The 17314-nt window shown below is 32.5% G+C and overlaps 1 protein-coding gene across 1 annotated transcript; it reads left to right on the forward strand.

Moving 5' to 3' along the window:
- The first annotated feature begins 11186 nt into the window (after positions 1–11186).
- LOC148617166 (limbic system-associated membrane protein-like) lies at positions 11187–17223 on the forward strand. Its single transcript, XM_088585110.1, has 7 exons — positions 11187–11313; positions 11622–11924; positions 12513–12717; positions 13515–13546; positions 14140–14430; positions 14670–14972; positions 16540–17223. Exons 1-7 carry the CDS (start codon positions 11256–11258, stop codon positions 16881–16883), a joined length of 1536 nt encoding a protein of 511 aa, XP_088441236.1. The 5' UTR covers positions 11187–11255; the 3' UTR covers positions 16884–17223.
- The last annotated feature ends 91 nt before the right edge of the window (positions 17224–17314 follow it).

Genomic DNA, 17314 nt, shown 5'->3' on the forward strand with positions numbered 1-17314 from the left:
TATTCTTTTTCCCCTCGTTGTCATTACCGACTTCAGCAGTCAAATGTCAATGGACTATAAGAATTTAATGCCAAGGTATTTTACTCAGAGTGCTTTGTAATTTCTCATAAAGTACTGTTCTTGAATCATCTTTATCATCATTAGTGGGTGCATAGCACTGTATCAAAGTCATTTTCGCAAATTTAGAATGGAATGGAATCTTGCTACAATCAATCTTTTATCTACTGCTGACCATTCGATGAGTGCTTGCTTGGCTTTGTTGTTTATGATTATACCAAAACCTTATTGATGTTTGTTATCTTTTCTACCGGAGTATAGGGTCGTCTCTCCTGTAGATGTCGTAACAGATCTACAGTCAGTCCACCTACATTCACTTACTCCAAGAAATTCAATGTTATAAGATTGCATCTCCTTTACTACCCGAGCTGTCTTTCCACATTCATACATTATGCACACATTCCATCCACATATTTTAAGATATTGTTTTGGTCCTAGAAGGCTGTTCCTCTTGTTGGAAGCTTCAATTGAGTTTTCATTCATATTGTTGTCATGACAACTAACATCCCTTGGTATATCGTTACAATTTGTTGTGTTAACTGGTCTGGTTTCCATAAATATTGTGGTTTTTATGGGACGAGGTAGTCGGTCTTGTTGTAAACCCCCTACCTGGAGGACCAGGATATTTGGACAACGGACATAATCTAACATAACGTTGCATTTGTTGACATTGCCATTGTTTCCTTATGTCGAAAAGTATTTTCAACTGATTTGATTTATCTCGCTTTATCCAGGAATAAAATTATCATTAACATGCTGGATTGGTTAAAATTATTCCCCTGTCTAAGCTTCTCTACTTACGTTAGGCGCATAAATGACTATATTGATTCGTATATACTGTTAAAAACGTTTAAAATAGTATTGATTTATAAAATTAATTGAAAAGATCTTGTAATTTTAATAAACCATGAAAACATTTGCACATTCAAACCTTGTAAATAAAGTCCAAAATTTCATAAATATTTAGTATCTTCTAAGTGCGTGCGAAATCTCAACCCTTTTCACAGAATTAAGAAGAAAGTGCCTAACAAATCGTATCAAATCCATATGTACTACAGATACAATGTAATATGTAGAATGCCCTACGTGGTTTCAGGTGCATACCAGTATGATTTATTTTTATTGACAGACATGAATAAATGTGATGAATATCGAAGTGCACTGGCGGATCCAGAGAGAATGCATGGGGTGGCATCCTCCCCACTTGTTGAAAAACTGAGTCTTGATTCGCGCATGATGTGGTTATTTTTTACGGCAGCAACAGTACATGGTTTCTACATGCAGAAACCAGTCAGAAGATCAATTGAAGTAACCAACTTATTTCTACATGCACATTTAATCTAAATATCCACAATTGTGTTAAACATGAACATTTAATTAACATCTTATTGCATCTAACTCGCCAAAACATTAGGTGACAATGATATGATTGTAACAAGTTTATACAAGTAAAACATCTTGACATCGACCTCAACGATAATATGTAGTGTAATCTTTATGATAAAAAAATAAAATAAAACGACTAATATATATGTTCTGAGCATATATATTATTAATTAACAGTTGTGAAAGATTCGAACACACCTTCAAACCATATTATAGCTTCTCACGTTTTCATTTTTTTAGAAATGACATTCGATTTGATTCTTTATAATATCGTATGTTGATATTAACGCAAACACTCACTTAAACATGGACATTAATTTAAGCACCTGTCTGGAAATTATTTGGATACAGATTTTCTATTATGACTTGATTAAAAAAAATTAAAATAATTTAGACAGAGAAAATAACAATAACTTGGTTTGGAATTCGGTGATTCATCATTTAAATTTCCATTTTCAAAAGAGAAAATACTTTATGAGATGTGACCTTCAATTGTTATTAGGTTACTCTTCATATCTTTTTTACTGTTACAATATCCGTAATCGCAGCGTGGATTGTAATCCCGAATATGTAAGAATATAAAATGACTAGAAAACTACATAGACACAATCCCTCCAACAAAATACATTTATCGCGACCTCGAGAACCGTGGAACTACTGTCTTTTTCTTTTATGGCATCTATATTTTCTATAAAAGAGTCAAAACTGTACGTTTTACAGCTTTTACATCTATGAATACGTTTTCAATAACCTTTGTGCATATACACGTTCATGTATGACGTACTCATATGAAGATTTCGACTGAAGGATTATCATGCATTTATTAAGAATTGCGTTAATTTTGTGCTTTATTTGGAAGAAATGGTAGCCTAGGCCCATCTTGAAAAAAATGTTTTGATTGGACCCCATTTTTATGTTCGCCCTTCGATCTTTACAATAGGAAGTCTTTTCTGCTAATGAGTTCAATTTAATTTGTAAAATAATGAGTTTACTCGTTCATGCCTCAAACAGCAACATATATATACAGTCCTTGTATGGGAAGAACTTCCCATTATATGGTACATTGTATATAGGTAGAAGGGGAATGGGGATGGGAACAATGTAAGGAAATGGGGATTTTGAATAGGGAGGATAGAGAAATTGCATTTTTATGTAGCCAGTGAAATAAAAAATGTTTTAAAATCTGATTAAAAATATCATTTTGATATGAAGGATTCAAAAAATATAAACTTTAATTTTATGATGGGGATTCTATGGGAATTTGGAGTGGTTTATAGTGTATATGAGAAAATGCATATGCACCGTCTGATTAATACACTTGTACTTTAAAGTCTTAAACAGCCACTTCGGTCTGAACAAGTCTGACCTGTCTGAACAAAAAATGTTAAGACTAATTCAGTCGTTCAGCAGCTGTTAAGACTGATATCGGCCGTAACCATTTAAGTCTTGTTCAGTCTAATTAAGTCGATTCGGTCTTTCGTATCCAGAACCGGTTCGTTCACGTTAAGACTATTTCAGACTGGCACCGACAATGTTGTTAAGTCGACGTCAGTCCGTGATAAGATGGTTTAAGTCTCTTTTCCGAACAAATTACTATGATATCTAAAAAAAAATGTTTAACTCTTCAAACAAGAGTTATCCCCTTAAGTTTGCAGATCAATGTACACTACTTAAACCTTTCCTTTTTTAAATAGATAAAACAATATTCTTTCTTATAATTTTATTGTTAAAAGACATTTTTAAACATTTAATATTACAAAGAAATAGACAAAACGACATTCGCTCACACTCGCATACATCAACAATAAAGCATACTGAAGTTTTTTTTTGGGGGGGTTTTTTGTTACAAAAGTCAGCGTTTATCTAGTTATCAAGAATTGATATAAATATCTGGACAATTTATAGTATATTGTCAAGGCAAGGGGGAGATAACCTCTTATATGAAGGAATTATTGCTCAGTCTCAAATAACCCAATGAAGTTTTTTTCCACTTTTTTGTCGAACATACTTTGTTTTCTATTTATTTTAGATGCAAGCAGTTTTGAATGTCTGCTTTTAAACTCGCAAAATGAAGGGGTTCATTTCTACATCTTTGTTTGTATATGTAAAACTTGTAGATCAGAGCAAGAAGATTTTCAGTTGTGTTGAAAGTTTTTTTCCCTGACAAAATCTCATTTTTATTTAAATTCAGAAGGACAGCAGTCTTATCCTATATTAAGATTTCAAAACTGATCCAAAAGTTTTGAATAATATCACATTCGAAAAATAAATGTTCAATAGTTTCCTCTTCTGCTTTACAGAAGGTGCAAAGTGAATCATTTCGAATACGAATCAGTGCAAGATATTTATATGTTGCTAGTATTCTATGTGTTATGCGATATCGAAACCATATAATTTTTGTTTCTTTTGTAGCAAAGGTATGAGTCATTTTCCAATCAAAAGTACATGGGAGGTTTAAAATGTGTGTTCCATTTCTCTTTATATTTTGTGGATATTTGACTTCTTTAATAAACTCCTTATAAAACATACTGGCTTCCTTTTTATCCTTTAAAATGGGTCGTATTTTAATAGCTCTCCACTTGGTTTGTATAGCAGTTTTTAACCCATAGAACAAAAAATAATTGGATGCGTACTTACAAGTTTCATAGAATTCATGGTACGTCATGAATCTATTATCATTGTTAAACAGGTCACGTACGTCATTTATACCTTTTGTAAACCAAGAGTGATAAAATATTACTTTATTATCAGCTTGTACATTTGAATTGTGCCAAATTGGTTGCTTCAAAATAGCTTCAAATGACTCGGCCTCACATAGTTCCGTATAATCATAGTAAGATTGGAAGACTTCTTTCCAAAAAAATATTTGTTGTTCTATCGCCTAGAATTGTCATATACTTGTTCCCCGGTATAGTAAATTTCTGCATGTCGACATTAGAGTCATTAACTAATAAGACTTTCCGTGAAGATTCCCCATTTAGCATCCTTCTAACCCAGGTGAGTTTAACAGCTTTAATAAAAGACTTTAAATGGATCATTTTGCATCCCCTTGAGATGTGTCCTGAATCATTTGATTTCTTGATATAATATCATTGGCATTCCACATAAACCCAAATAAAATACTTTCAATCTTCTTTACTGTAGATTCTTGTGGGCTAGGTAGAGAGGTAAATAGATGTGTAAATTCAGGGATGATCAATGTTTTTACAACAGTTATTTTTAATGTTTATACCTTTGATTTCACTATTATTCCTTATTCAGATTCCCATTATTTCAACGCAAAGTATGAACAAGTAAGGAAATATTGGATCTCCTTGTCTACAACCTCTTCCAATTTGGAAGAATTTAGATAAAATACCATTTTTCATAACACATAAGTTTATTTCCGTATTTATGTTTTTATATAGTCAATAAATATGTTTCCAAAATTGAAAAGGTTAAGTACCTTATTCAGAAATCTCCAGGAAACAGAATCAAAGGCTTTCTCAAAGTTGATTAGTAGTAAAAGGCCAGGAATATTCTTCAGCTGTATGTAGGATATCGTATACTAATCTAGTATTTCGCCAATAAATCCTCCTTTGAGGAATCCTTTGTAATTTTCATGTATTAAATTGTCTAGAATGTTTTTCAATCTGGTTGCTAGGCATGCTGACAAAATTTTATTTGTAACATTAAAAGAGAGATTGGACCCCAATTCTTTAAGTATTCTATAGGTTTATCCCCTTTAGGTAGAATTGTAATCACACCTTGTCTTTATTGAAAGTTTATTATTTACTAAGCAAAATTAAAAGATCTAGTTACGAAGTTTTTCAGATCATTCCAAAAGAACTCCACCGTAAAACCATCAGTTCCTGGAGATTTCTCATTCTTTAAGTTTTCAAAAGAGTTTAATACCTCATGTTGTGAGATCTCTCCTTTTAGTGACGAGGCTTCATCCTTATTTATCTTAGGTGTATTATAATTGAACAATACATCGTTTAAATTTACGTCTATTAAGGTATCGTCTCTGCCACTATACAATTTTTTGTAAAAGAATAAAATTTCTTTAAGAATTTCTTTTTGGTCTGTTTTTTTGTCGCCCTTATCATTGACATCTTCCATGACCGTTTTGTTCACATAGTTTCTTTTTTCCAAGCCGCAGACATATTTTGTAATTATAGTAGTCAAGATTCTGGTTTTGTACCAGATTCCAGTGCCCCCACACATTAAAATGAAATCATTATTACAATTATCTAATTCTTTGCTGAGATTATTATAAAATTCTGGGTTGTCCTGGTTAGGGCCACATATGTTAACAAGAGTTAGAATATACTTTTTTTGCTATTTCTATTTCCATTAAAATAAAGCTGCCTACGCTATCAATTCTTTCTTCAATAATCTTATACTCAAAATTATTATTCATGAGAATTGCAACCCTCTGGACTCTGTGGATTTTCCGCTAAGTAAAATTTCATAACCCCACTTAGCTCTAATGTATTTATAATCCTTCTCAACTAAATTTGTATCTTGTACGCAAAATATAGAAAAGTTTTTCTACGTAAAAAAATGAAGACATCTTTACGTTTAGATTGGTCCCCCAAGCCTCGACAATTCATACTCAAGATCTTAAAATTATCCATTGATACAATTAATATTTACACCTTTATAGTAGCGTCTGTTACAACTATAAGTATGAAAATAATAAGCATACGAACTTTCTATTACACACATTCTCACTCTCACTCCTATAAAACAAGACATGCATTCCAACGTACATATATTTCAAAATTCAATATAATTTGTACTACATGAAACCAGATATTCTTACCGACCTTTTCCAAAAGGTATTGAGGAAAATTTGTACTGTCTGTCCTTCCACACCACATCCCTCAATTCAGTATAGAGGTAGAAAGCGTATTTGTTATTATTCTTCATCAGATCTTGTTTATTAAATGTGTTGGTTTGCCAAGAGCCAGACTTAGAACACAATTTTTTTAATTATCTCCCTTTCACTGCTACTGTTATAAAAATGTACTGTTTAAATAAAGCTCAAATTATTAATATATTTAAGCTGGTAAATTCATAATGGGTTAACCTTTTTATATGTATATGTGTAGGAACGAAAACAGTGGTGAAATAAATCATGATGCATATCACTCTTCATGAAACTGGATCATAAGTTTCACCTGCATAGGTTGTCTGGTTTTGTACATTGTATAAAGTTTTATAAATATATTTTGCAGGGTATTTGACCTCTATATGATATTATGTGCAAAATGAATTCGAAGGACATGGCGTACAAGGACAGGTATTATTTTCTACAGAGATATATAATACAAATAACATTAGCAAACAAACTTATAACATACAAAAAACTGTTAAATAAATGAGGATAGAAAAAAAGAGAAAAATGGATTTTGCCTACTAAAATTCTGTCTCAAGCACAAAATTGTATCTGTTTGGCAAGGCAATAGTAAGTAATCAATATCAACTATAATTTCAGTCTTAATAATTTAAATAAGATATTTTAAATTTTGTAATAAATTTGGGCTTGGAATCAATTATGTTTGTGATGGGAGTTATCCTTTATTTCTAGGAGGTGCAAGCACACATGTATAATTTGATTACAAACATTTCTTTCCTACAAGTATATTCAATATTATTACCTCATTTATACTACCATGAGGGCAATTCTTTTAAAGCCTCACACCTTTTGTTCACACACAAATATCATATATACATGTAATCATATAAACACTCAATGTGAAGTGTCAGAGATTGTTGTGAATCCAACTGCTGGACCGCCCACGATTGATTTTGGTTCATTATGCAAGTATAAATGTATATGTAATTGATAACCAGTTTGGTAGACAATAAAGACTTACATGCAAATTTATTAAAACCTTTCAGCTTCTTAAAGAGTAATCAAGGGAACCAAGATTATAGCGGTAATCAAAAGAATGTATTCCAGGGACAAAGACCAGACATGGAAAACAGACACACACAACAAAGAACATAAAGTAACTAAAATCATACATACAAAGTAACAAAAGTAAATGAGCAACTCAATTAATGACGTAATCAATCAAGACAAATTTGAACAATTTTCTCTGAATACTATTTTGTTTTATTCAAACACCACCACTTTGAATAAGCCCACTGTCTTCTCCTCGAATTCCGCCTCTTCAATTTCCTTCAAGTCCCTTTCCAATCTTTCCTCTGCGTTGTGCTTCCATCTCTTCTGGCCGTCTTACTTGCATTTAAGAAAAACACTGTTGGTTGGTTTTTTTTTATGAAAGTTTTGGTACCTTCTTGTTGGCGTATCCTGTAAGCGACCCTTGCTAGCTTCCCTCTCTTATGCTTCAGATGTCCCGGTAAATATGGATATTTTACTGCTTTTGTTCAGGTTTGTAGCACAAGCAAGTACAGTGTTCTTGTCGCGCATTCGGGAAAATTTTACTATCAATGGACTTGGCGTTATGTATCCTTTGATCGGTTCTTGAAACGATTTTCTTCGCAGGATGCGATGAGCGTTCGTAATCTGTATATTATCCACCGTCTCCTTTTCCATTTTGAGTGTCTTTTCGAAAACGGAGCGCAGAATATTCTCAGCATCCTCCACAGATTCCCCGTCTTTCCCGTTCCGTTCAAAGATGCCATAGAAGAGAAGATTATATTTTCGACTTTGCATTTCTTGATAGTTTGCAAGTTTCTTCATCCGGGCTGTCACTTTCGATTTCGTCATCACGTTTCTCGAGTTTATTCAAAACTTCGTCGAATTTCTGAGACATGAAGTTGACAGAAAGTTCCAGCTCAGCAATTTTTGCCTCGTAGTTTTTGTTTATAATTTCATCATAATTCTCCTCAACGTCATTCAAATGAGTTTCAAATTTCTGCCCAACATCGTACAGCTTCTTAGTTAGATTTGTTTCAATTTAAGTCAAAAGCTGTGCAATGTCCTTATTGCTCAAGTCCTTCTTCGTGTTTACATTTCGAGCAGGGTTAGTGTCTGATTGACAACGATTACGAGTGAAATATTGGTGTAAGAACGACCCCTGTAGTGCGTTTGTATCGGCGGTCGGTTTATGTGTTTTATATTGTCCTGTTTTTGGCATTTCCGGCCCTCATTTCTTCTTAGGCAGCAAAAGTTTTCAGTTTTTCGTAGCGCTGTTTTTTTTAGATAATCATGTTGGTTATGTGTTCACACCGGAACCCCCAATAGATAAAACAATAATACTTTTAAAAATATATTAAATAATGTTTGGATGTGAATATTACGCAACTAAACAGCAATAGACGGAATGTCTCGTAAAGCTGCATAAAAATTCATTTCTGGGAATTTTGATAAATACTTTCAGCGCGCACTTCAAGTCGGTCTGCATTCGGAACGTCTAACAAAAGATCCGCATTGAAAACCAAATCATGAAATAAGAAAAAAAAACATTTGAAGTATCAATTTAAAAAAAAAATCATCACGCATTCGCCAGAGTACCATCACATTTACAGAATGATATGGGTGATGGAGAAGAAAAAATATATTTTTCAATTTCATTTATTGCGTGAGGTTTCTAGGGGATGGAGCGGGGGTACATGTATCAACAAGTGCGTTTCTCTAACACTATGACAACCTACCTACAAAAATTTATCTTTCTACAACAGATTTTTTCTCAGTAAGACCAAAACATTAGAATGAATATATTTTTAAAGAAAATATATTTAAAATCGTGTTTTTAAATTACCCAAGATGCATCTGATTCTGTAATTTTGAACCAATAAATGCATTATTATGATACACTTCATTACGTAGTTATATATTTGTTTCATTTCAAGTTAAGTGCGGAAGTCAGCAAACATATTCCTGACCTAACCTCGGTTTATAAAACTGATCCTGATTTCAAAACAAAATGCACAGACGAATTGGAGAACCTGGTGTAATCTACAATTGTAATGTAATCAATATAAGTACTTACACTGCATACAATTTAAGTATGTGTGGTTGTTGCAAGAAAAAGTACAACAACTATGACATTTAACTTTATTTCTACCCTGACATACATTTTTTTAAAAGTTTGTCAGCTAAGTGAAGAAAATTCCGTATATTGCCACATCCATAAAGTGATAACAATCTATAAGGGGAGATTATTAAACAGAGTCATGGTCAAATGTTGAATATGTTCCTGAACAAACTGAACAAAGAGACAAATCTAAATTTTAGAAATGACTTTGTGACATTATGATACAACTGTTGTGTCAAGTGATGTCATGTTATTTACAATATCCGATTTTCTCTGTTATATACTGTTGAACTTCTCCATCCAACATGTTGCTTTGAGTGCAACATTGTACCTAAATGAATATCAAGACTATTTTTAGATATATTACAATAATGAAAATACGTATAGACCTTAAAAAGTTTAATAGGGCAACCTAAAACAATATATATATGGGTCTGAAAAATTCCCATGACGATGTTAGAACTGTCAAATTTAGGAAGCAAATTTTTGTTCCTTGCCTTCGCGGGATACGAACTCCTATCGTTGTGACAACTTTGGCAACACCACCTGCACAGTGCCCTAGAACACTCGGCCAGCTAGGCCATATAAAATATAGCTTTCGCTGACCGGGTCATTCCTCTTCGTAGGATATATCTAGGGTTGTAACTTAGTACTCGATGTATGGTAGTACGGGACAGCTTATTTAGGTGTTGTTATTTAGTAGAGAAGATCAAATTAACGATACATGTCACAACATGTTACAACAAGTCAATATTATACATATGTCTCAGAATGTAACGACTCTTTTTGGTAAACTGCTCCATCGGATCTTATTAATACAGGGAAAGTAACGTAAACATAGAAGAGTCTGAAAAGTTCCAAACGATATTAAAATGTCCATTTGCGAACTAAAATTTTGATCGATGCCTCCGTGGGACTCTATGTGACATATATGGCAACACCGCCTGAACAAAGTCCAGCGCCCTAGACCATATATATTTATATATTTCAGTATCTAAAAAAAAACCATCAATGATAAACGCACGTGAATATAGCAATGAGATAGGTATTTCATATCACATTTAAATCACTGTTCAAATAAGTTAATGTTTTATACTAAAGAAAAATTACGAGAATTTGTAGTATCGTATGTGGCTCAAATGTACATCGCTGTAAATTCTTTACTGTAGAATCAGAAGTTTTCTTCTGACAGTATCGATAACTCTTTAAAAATTCCTTATGTTCATGTTCTGGATTAAGTAACAGGGACATATTGCTCAGTTGGATAGAAACATATTACGGCCTATTTGATGTCCGACCAGAGACGGGATTCAAATCCCACTGAAAAGCGACTTGATTCAAGTGTTTGGATCGACAACGCTAACAAATGTAGTCATAAAATATTAAGCAAACAAAAGATAGGGCGCAGAAATACAAAACATGAACACATGTATGTTGATCACAGGACTGGTAAAATAAAAAACCTCCCTACTTGTAAGAAATATTCACTAAGCTAATTCTGTCTACTTGGACAGGGAAGATACAAACTCGGATATGGACACGATTTATTTATATAACCATTACTAATTCAAAAACTTCCTGAACTTTAATTAACCGGGTTGGTTTTTTATCTGTAAAACAATGCAAAATTGGTATGGCGTTTATAGGAAATAATGCTAAATTGCACTTCATGTTTGACGCCTAGAATAATTATATTTTTGTAGGTGTCTTATTAATGCATTAGCATGAGATATGACCTTAGCTATCGGATTTGAAATCTTATTTGTAAATTATTATGCTTATTTACTTCTTCATTTCAGATAAGTGAACTTCTTCAAGATGTACATTCTTCCATTTACTTTTGCGTTTGTACAGTTTATAATTCCAGACACTTATGGTATGTATTGTTCTAACGTAATTTAAAAATATAATTTCTGTTACGGATAAAAAGCATACATCTTGACAACCTTTTAAGATTTTTTTTTAAATCTCAAGCGCTTGTGTATACTACACATAGCACCTAGGTACGAAATCATAATTATGAAAAATTATGATATCGAAGTTGACCTTACTAACGTTAAAGAGATAAAATTGACTTTATGGAAATCAGAAAAAAACTCATATAAAGTTGTAAACGTTTATACTTTTTGCAACGTTTTTTAACGTATCTAAAATAATGATAATGAAATCATAGATTTCTTTCAGGAACGACAAACACTTCACTATACATCAGGAAAGGCAAAACTGCAACACTTACATGTCCTCATAAATCAACATCCTTCCCAATTCTGTGGCGAGGTCCCAGAGGTCTAAAAGTATACTCTGAGGGTGGAATTGTTAAAAAAACGTTACCTCATTACAAACGGATATCGGTGTCTGCAAAACATGGTGCCGAAAAATTTGATCTTCATATAAAAAATTTTAGCACCAGTGATGAAGGATTTTACCGCTGTCTATCGGGAGAAAAAAGGACCTTTAATCACAGTGACTTTATTCTTCAAATGTACAGTAAGTCATGAACAATGAAAATGTTTTAGAAACAGTATTAAATTAACAAAAAAACATTACATGTACACAACCATTATATTGATTCCTTTGTGCGATTTTTTGTGAAGGAAATTTGAATTTCATTGACTCCTTTTACAATGCTCCATTTCTATCTCCGTGCGACATAAAACGGTAAAGTGTTGTTCTTACGCCCTTTTTTGATATTTATTGCAATATTCCAATTAAGTAGGAGTATAAAATAAAACAGGTGTTAATATTTAGCTTTCGACCCTCACTTTTACTTCAAATGGCGAAAATAAATTAATTTTGCGAAAAAAAATGTAAGAAAAAGAAAAAAAAGGATAATTTGAGCTCTGTGTAAGGTTTACATTTGGCCATATAAAATGACTTAAATGTGCTTATACCGAGTCAGTGTGTGAAATTCACCCATTGACTAAAATAAACTCGCCTGTTGGTTATACTACTGAGCATCAAAGACGTTTGACAGCGTGATTTCACAATAACAATTGTAGAATTTTTGTGACATAACACGTTGCGTTAATGGTGTTAGTGACTTCATTACAAATGATTATTGATTAATTTGGCCAGGACAACCAACTAATATTTCCATCGCCAACGCTAATACTAATGGAACTGTGGTTGTACTAGAAGGCCAGAGAGCAAAGTTGACTTGTACAGTAAAAAGTGGCATACCAGCAGAAACTTTGATGTGGATTTCGGACGACTCATTGTTGTTTAGCGGTGGACCAGGAGTTTTAGAGTATGAGTTTGTCCCAAAGCTTTCTGACCATTTGTAACTTCTAACTTGTAGTGCTGTCAGCAGTGTTACTGGATACAAACCAATTCGTCGAAGGGTAAAGTTGATTGTAATATGCAAGTTTTTTGCATCTGATATGTAGATTTATATCCGTTATAGAATAATTTAGTTTGATTTGTAAGAAGCTTTCTGATTGGTTGATTCTCTTAAGCAAAAGTAACCAAGGGAACTAACATTCTTGGTTCGAGAAAATCAGATTATTTCTTATGATATCGTTTGATACTGTAACGCCAATTACACCAAATAGTCTGCAAACTGCGATTCAAATAAATACAAACAAAATGAAGTATTGATTACCGATCAATCATTAGTATTTGAAGTCTCTAATTTCTGAACAAATGATGCAAAAATAATCATGTGTTTATTCAATTTATATTACGCTTATGTTGTATAATGTGACCTTACCCAAGCATCATAAGTGATGTGCAGAATAAGGTGTATTATATGAAGAAGATTTAGGACTTCAAGGGTTAATAACTCGCGTGCGACCTTCACTTAAAATAAAGGTTCATTATTAACCCGAGCAAATCCCGGGATTACGTAATATAATGCATAGTAGGACATTTTGATACTGAAGTCTATAAATATTGTAAAGCCAACTACCTTATTTCGATTGGCAAAATGTTATTTTCATTATCGCGGTCATGTTTACCTAATCAAATCAGGTACTAGTAATATGTTTTACATTGCTTATCATTACAATAATGAAAATTAGAGTAGCCGATTTTTCGTCCATTTGCCTAAATATTATTGGACAAGCCTACAATATAAAGGGTGGAAGATTCATCATCAGAATATCGATATCGTAAAGTCACAAGTCGACGATATGCAGTTAAACATTCCAACACTCATAACAAACTTATTTGTTTATTCCACATGTATATCCCATTCATTTTGTAGAAATTTCAATTTATTTTAGATATTAAATGTTATCTTAGCATCTAATAATCACTTTTATTAAGGAAAAATGAATATTACAGTGCATTGAATTGAAATTGAACATTAAAATTTGGTAACTCGTAATGGTATGAATTAAAATTGACCTTTATTTTATGAGCATCTTGACGAAAGACGTGCAAAACCTCCCGATTCCATTACGATTAATTATTTTCGGTATTTTTTTTCTGTTTTGGGGGTAATCTGGGTATTTTTACACATGTTCTTATAATGCGCAAACTGTTGTTCACCATAAATCGGTAATATACTTGACTGAGTGCAATCATACTGGAGCATGCACGAAATTTAAAATGAAACAAAGCTTATATTTTTTTCTTATTTCACATAGTTGTTTTTAGTACACGTATCATATGATGTGTTTTATTTTATATTAATCATTATTGATCTAACGAACAAGTAAGTTGCTCAATCCCTTATGGTATACTTAACCCTCTTTGATAGCCGTTCCTGTTGTTAACATAAAGAGTGACAAAATCATTTACATTACCGAGGGACAGACCTTACGCCTAACATGCACAGCAAGTTCTAACGATCAGATGATACGTATATATTGGTACAATGGAGATTTCAGAATTTTTCATGGAAACCAAGTAAGAAGTGACATAAACTTCACTCATGCCCAGAGTGAGTTGACAATACGAAACATCAGCAGATTAATTACCGGCTTTCTGAGCTGTAAAGCTGAAAATAAAGCCGGCGTCTCCGATGATACAATAAACCTGATTATAAAATGTAAGATATTTAATCAACATTTGGTTTCTTATGTAATGTTTTTTTTTTTTTTTTTTTTTTTTTTTTTTTTTTTAGACGACATAAATTTCTGGTTTTTTTTTTAAGCAAAATTTGGCACATGTGCAACCTATTGCCTTAGTCGTTTGTGAACACATTATTGTAAATGATATCGAGAGCTTTATATGCTATCTTAATTCACGAGTCATCTCTCTAACTATCTTAAATTGTTTTAATTTCAGTCAAACCGAAGGTGATTTCAAACACTTCAAACTTCTATTTCGGTACAAATGTCGGCATGGTCACTAATATTTCCTTATTAGTCAATTCATTTGAAAAACCGGAAGTTTCGTGGTTAGTCACACTTGGGGGAAAGCTTGGAATCTGGATCATTGATAAAACAATCGATGAATCAGGAAGATACGGCGTCTATTATCTCTCAACAACCATTGTTCCTTTAAAACACAAGCATTTTGGAAATCACTCATTAAGAATCCGGAACAGTGCCGGAAAAACAGACATCAAAATTGCAATTGTTTACTCAGGTATGCATCATGATTAAACAATGATGAAACAGTTATTTTCAAATTCGTTATGGCAGATTTAATGCGCCTATACAATGTGAGGAGATGTTAGTATTAATGTGACTTTTTGTCGTTATATTACTTTTAGTTTGATTTTTGTAGAATACTTTGCCTTCTGTTACCGTGGAATTATTTTACTTTTGTTGTCGTGGCCTTTCAGATTTGCTCAAAGGTGTGTTTTCAACACTTGTTGAAGACCTTTTTGTGATCTCTGAAGATATTTGCTATTTTGACGATGGGTCATTTGTTGCGTTAACGTTTATTTCGCAATATCCGTTCTTTTTTATGTGTCTTGCTATAACCTTGCTCAATCGGTATTTACTCGGTCCTTTGTGTTTCTCATAGTAATCATTTGTGTTTTATATTTAGATACGTCATAAAGATTGTTCTACTTGTAAGATTTAAATTTTGTTCCTTTCTTTTGAGTAGTACTCCAGCTAAGGGTCATTCAAAATGTGATTCATGTGGTTTTTCATATAACCCGTGCTCATAGGAGATAAAAATTATATAGAATGCACTATAGATTTCAGAATTAAAGGAGATAACTATATAAATGGCGCTCAAATACAATAGAGTCTACTTGATTTTCAATGTGGATTATCTCCTAAGAGCAGGCAGATTTGAATGAATAATTACACATTTCATAGTATAGACCCATTAAACAACTTAATTACAAAAATAAAAATATATAGCCTTTTTGCATGATTCTTAGAAAGACAGCTACTTAATAACTTTTGGGGGAATACACATATAGTATTACACTTTTTCAGACTGTCTCCTTCTTGTACGATTGTAAGGTAAAAGTTTCAAAATTATGCCTACAATCACGATATTGAGATACAGAGGTCACATCTCTAGCTAGCATTTTTAGCTCGAAATATCAAAAATAATATGATAATGATTTTTATTTTTTGCTTAAAATAGCTTTTGTAATGGAATAGGAATGTGCTATTGTACAAAACCTCAAATTCTTGTGGTTATGATGTTGTATAGTACTAAAGAGGATTAATTATTAGCACATTATTACAACATATGAAACAATTACAAATCACGTATGGAACAAAGTGATTTGTATTTCTATTTCAAACAACATAAAAGACAACTGATTTGTTTATATATCTCTGCATGTATTTACTGCAACTGTGGAATGGACGTCATGCTAACTTCTATTTCGAGATGACTTTTTTCCGACGCAGTCGGTATAGTTTCGCTTTTAACCCTTCTACCTTAAGGACGCTCTTCTATGGAAACGCAAGTCACCTGATAGAAATTCTGTTTCCCGATTGGCCAAATACTGAAAACTGAGTGGCGTTCGAAAAAAAATAAATCGAAACCATGTGCTAATTTTCTTGAATGAAATGTAGAAACTTATACATAAAAAGAACAAAACTTTACTGCGTCGGGTATCTTTTTTTTAAAAAAATAGTACTTGTTTCATATTTACTCGGATATGTCACGGTTTCGAATTATAATTAGTAAGCCTATTTTGTCCGTTTTTTTTTTAAAGAAGATCATGTTTTGTTTGTAGGATGGCATGTGAAGTTTGAATCAACAAAAACAATAATGAATGCTTCACACAGCTTAGATTTATATTGCCAAATCAATCCAAGGAATGAAACAGACTGGGTATTGTCAATTGAACACTTTTGGAATGGTTATTTTATCCGTTCGTTTTCTGTAAAAGTGGAATCAAATGTTGCCATTTTGAATTTGAAACATGTAGATTACAGAGACACAGGAAAATACGTCTGCTCTCTAACTTTGAATGATGCCGAATTTAAAACCACATCTTTGGTGTTTGTTCAGGGTAATAACTTCTTAAATTTTCTCTTTTTTTCAGAAGTTTTTTTTTATTTTTCAATAGAATTTTAGGGTTTAGAGTTTATACTGATGGAGTATTAGTAAAGAAAAGGAATATTAAGACATCATCATGTATTAATTGGGTCGGCTTAAAGGATCGAACCTTTTTTTACAGTTGTTATTTCAGACATTTTATTTGAATAGTAAAAAAGCATTTCGATTGGTTGAAAATAAATGAAAAAAAGACTGTTGGAACAAAGAAGTCACTGGCAGAAAATCCATACTTCATCTTTGTTAAAGTTGATGTCAGAATTACCCTCATTCTGATCCGTTAATAAGCTAAAGAAGTGATGTATGAGAATGCCGATCACAGAAACAATTTGTGAACAGCAGTCCCGTTGTCGAAAGCATTGTCAAAACTTGTTACCTAATTCGTTACATGTTTTTGATATGAGTTACTTTGCCAAATAATAGTAAGACGTAACTATGTAACGACACACTCA

Source organism: Perna viridis, chromosome 5, assembly GCF_037379345.1.
Source record: "Perna viridis isolate PV_CMFRI_1.1 ecotype Kerala chromosome 5, ASM3737934v1, whole genome shotgun sequence".
In the NCBI taxonomy this organism is placed as follows: Eukaryota; Metazoa; Mollusca; class Bivalvia; order Mytilida; family Mytilidae; genus Perna; species Perna viridis.